The sequence below is a fragment of the Gadus chalcogrammus genome, chromosome 12, assembly GCF_026213295.1.
Source record: "Gadus chalcogrammus isolate NIFS_2021 chromosome 12, NIFS_Gcha_1.0, whole genome shotgun sequence".
NCBI lineage: Eukaryota > Metazoa > Chordata > Actinopteri > Gadiformes > Gadidae > Gadus > Gadus chalcogrammus.
Window position 1 is genome coordinate 346485 of NC_079423.1, and position 2500 is coordinate 348984.

At 39.6% G+C, this 2500-nt stretch overlaps 1 protein-coding gene across 1 annotated transcript in view; it reads right to left on the reverse strand.

The window, feature by feature from the left end:
- si:ch73-60h1.1 (calcium/calmodulin-dependent protein kinase type IV) overlaps positions 1 to 2500 on the reverse strand; it is a 10292-nt gene that overhangs the window by 4893 nt on the left and 2899 nt on the right. Inside the window, exons 4-6 of the mRNA XM_056604217.1 lie at positions 2374 to 2456; positions 1368 to 1440; positions 31 to 121 (exon numbers count right to left, since the gene is read on the reverse strand). Of these exons, the coding sequence (XP_056460192.1) occupies positions 31 to 121; positions 1368 to 1440; positions 2374 to 2456 (247 nt within the window). The remainder of the gene's footprint in view (positions 1 to 30; positions 122 to 1367; positions 1441 to 2373; positions 2457 to 2500) is intronic.

Consider the following 2500-nt stretch of genomic DNA (forward strand, 5'->3'; position numbering starts at 1 on the left):
ACCTATAATAATAATCTATAGTATACGTACCTATCTTCAGAGGCGCGTCCAAAGACATGTCTTCATAGAGGAGATTCTCGGGCTTCAGATCTCGGTGAACAACACCGTTCTCATGGAGGTACTGCAGACATACACAATATATGCATTATACACACAATAATCACACCTTATACACAATATATACATTATACACACAATAATCACACCTTATACACAATATATACATTATACACACAATAATCACACTAATCACACCTCATACACACAATATATACATTATACACACAATAATCACACCTCATACACACAATATATACATTATACACACAATAATCACACTTTATACACACATTATATACATTATATAGATATATACATTATATAGTGTATACATTATGTATGGATTATATTTATAAACCATTATATTACCATTCTTGTGAAGGACACACACACACTCCAACACACACACTGTTCCCATAGCAACAGAATCCTCCATCCATCTTTAGCTGTCGACACTCTAGTGTCATTCTGCAAATGTGTGGCTACGGCAACCGGAATCCATAGCAACAGAACCACATGGCAACAGGATACCATAACAATAGAACACCATGGCAACAGGATACCATAACAATAGAACGCCATGGCAACAAGACACTATAGAAACACATGCTGTATCCCATGAACACCAGTGATGCTAGAAGGCTGCATGCTAGTGTATGCTAGGAGGCTACATGATTCTGATTTTCAGATTCAGATTTTATTTGTCACATACACAATACATTGCAGTGAAATGAACCAGTTACATTCCGTCCAAGAAACATAAAAGACAGTGTGGGGAGACAGGACGGAGAGACTGTCAGGCGCTTGTTCAACAAGAACCATGCGGCCCGCGTTAAGAAAGTCATGCTGGTGAATTCTAGGAGGCTGCATGCTAGTGTATGCTAGGAGGCTACATGCTAGTGTATGCTAGGAGGCTGCATGCTTGTGTTATAAGGAGGCTACATGCTAGGAGGCTGCATGCTAGTGTATGCTAGGAGGCTACATGCTAGTGTATGCTAGGGGGCTGCATGCTATTGTTATAAGGAGGCTACATGCTAGTGTATGCTAGGAGGCTGCATGCTGGTGTATGCTAGGAGGCTACATGCTAGTGTATGCTAGGAGGCTACTTGCTAGTGTATGCTAGGAGGCTGCATGCTAGTGTATTCCAGAAGCTTTAATGCTAGTGTATGCTAGGAGGCTACATGCTAGTGTATGCTAGGAGGCTACATGCTAGTGTATGCATGCTAGTGTATTCCAGAAGCTTTAATGCTAGTGTATGCTAGGAGGCTACTTGCTAGTGTATGCTAGGAGGCTAGGGGGTGTCTTACCGCGACAGCCTCCAGGATCTGTTTGATGACGTGTGCTGCGTCTCGCTCGCTGTAGTACCCCCGCTCCACGATCCTGGTACACAGACATATGATACTACAGTAGTACTACAGTAGTACTATCTGTAGTACTACAGATAGTACTACAACTAGTACTACACTAGTACTACAGCTAGTAATACAGATAGTTCTACAGATAGTATTACAACTAGTACTACAGATAGTACTACAGCTACATCTAGTACTACAGTAGTACAATTGTAAATAGTACTAGCTAATAATACTAATACTAGCTAATATAGTACTAATAGTAATAGTACTAATAGTAAAATTGTTGCATCTCGATGCAACAATTTCTTTTATGTACATTTCCATGCGTGATTTTCAAAAAAATATATATATACATCTGAGTTTGCTACTTAGAGTTTGCTAATCACTTCCTACTTTTGTGATGATCATTAAAGACATCAACAGATTAATTAACTTATCTAATATTTTATAAGAGAGAAAGACTTTGTCACAAATGTGACTTTCTATGAATCTAATCAATGCATCTTGCATTATAACACAATATGGAAGCATGCAAAAAATAGGTTTCACTTTTTTTTTCTTTCTAATCTTTCTTTTCTATGTCATTAAAGGAAAAGCTGCTCTGGAATTAGGAGGTGTTCTTGTGTCATGCTGTGAGTTTGCGGTCATGCTATGCGTAGGCTGAATCGCAATCGTGTCAAGACAAATCAGATTGGCCAATATTATTATAAAATTACTAAAATTATCCCTTTCTGGCGTACGGAATGTTGCAGAAGGTGAACAATGAAAAAGAAGAATAAAATAATAATAATCAGATATTTTTTTTAATTCTGATTAATAATTTATGTGCATCGAGACAGAATCGTTCTAGAGAGAATCGCAATGCATCGAAGAGCGCACACACACACTAGGGGTGTGTGTGTGCGTGCATGCGTGCGTGCGAGTGTGTGCGTGCGAGTGTGTGTGTGTGTGTGTGTACCGGTCAAACAGCTCCCCTCCTGTCACCAGCTCCAGCACCAGGGTGATGTTGGTTTCGGTCTCAAAGATTTCCTTCAATCGAATCTGTGGAAAATGGGCTGGTTAAGTAGCTGGTTAGCAGGCTGGTG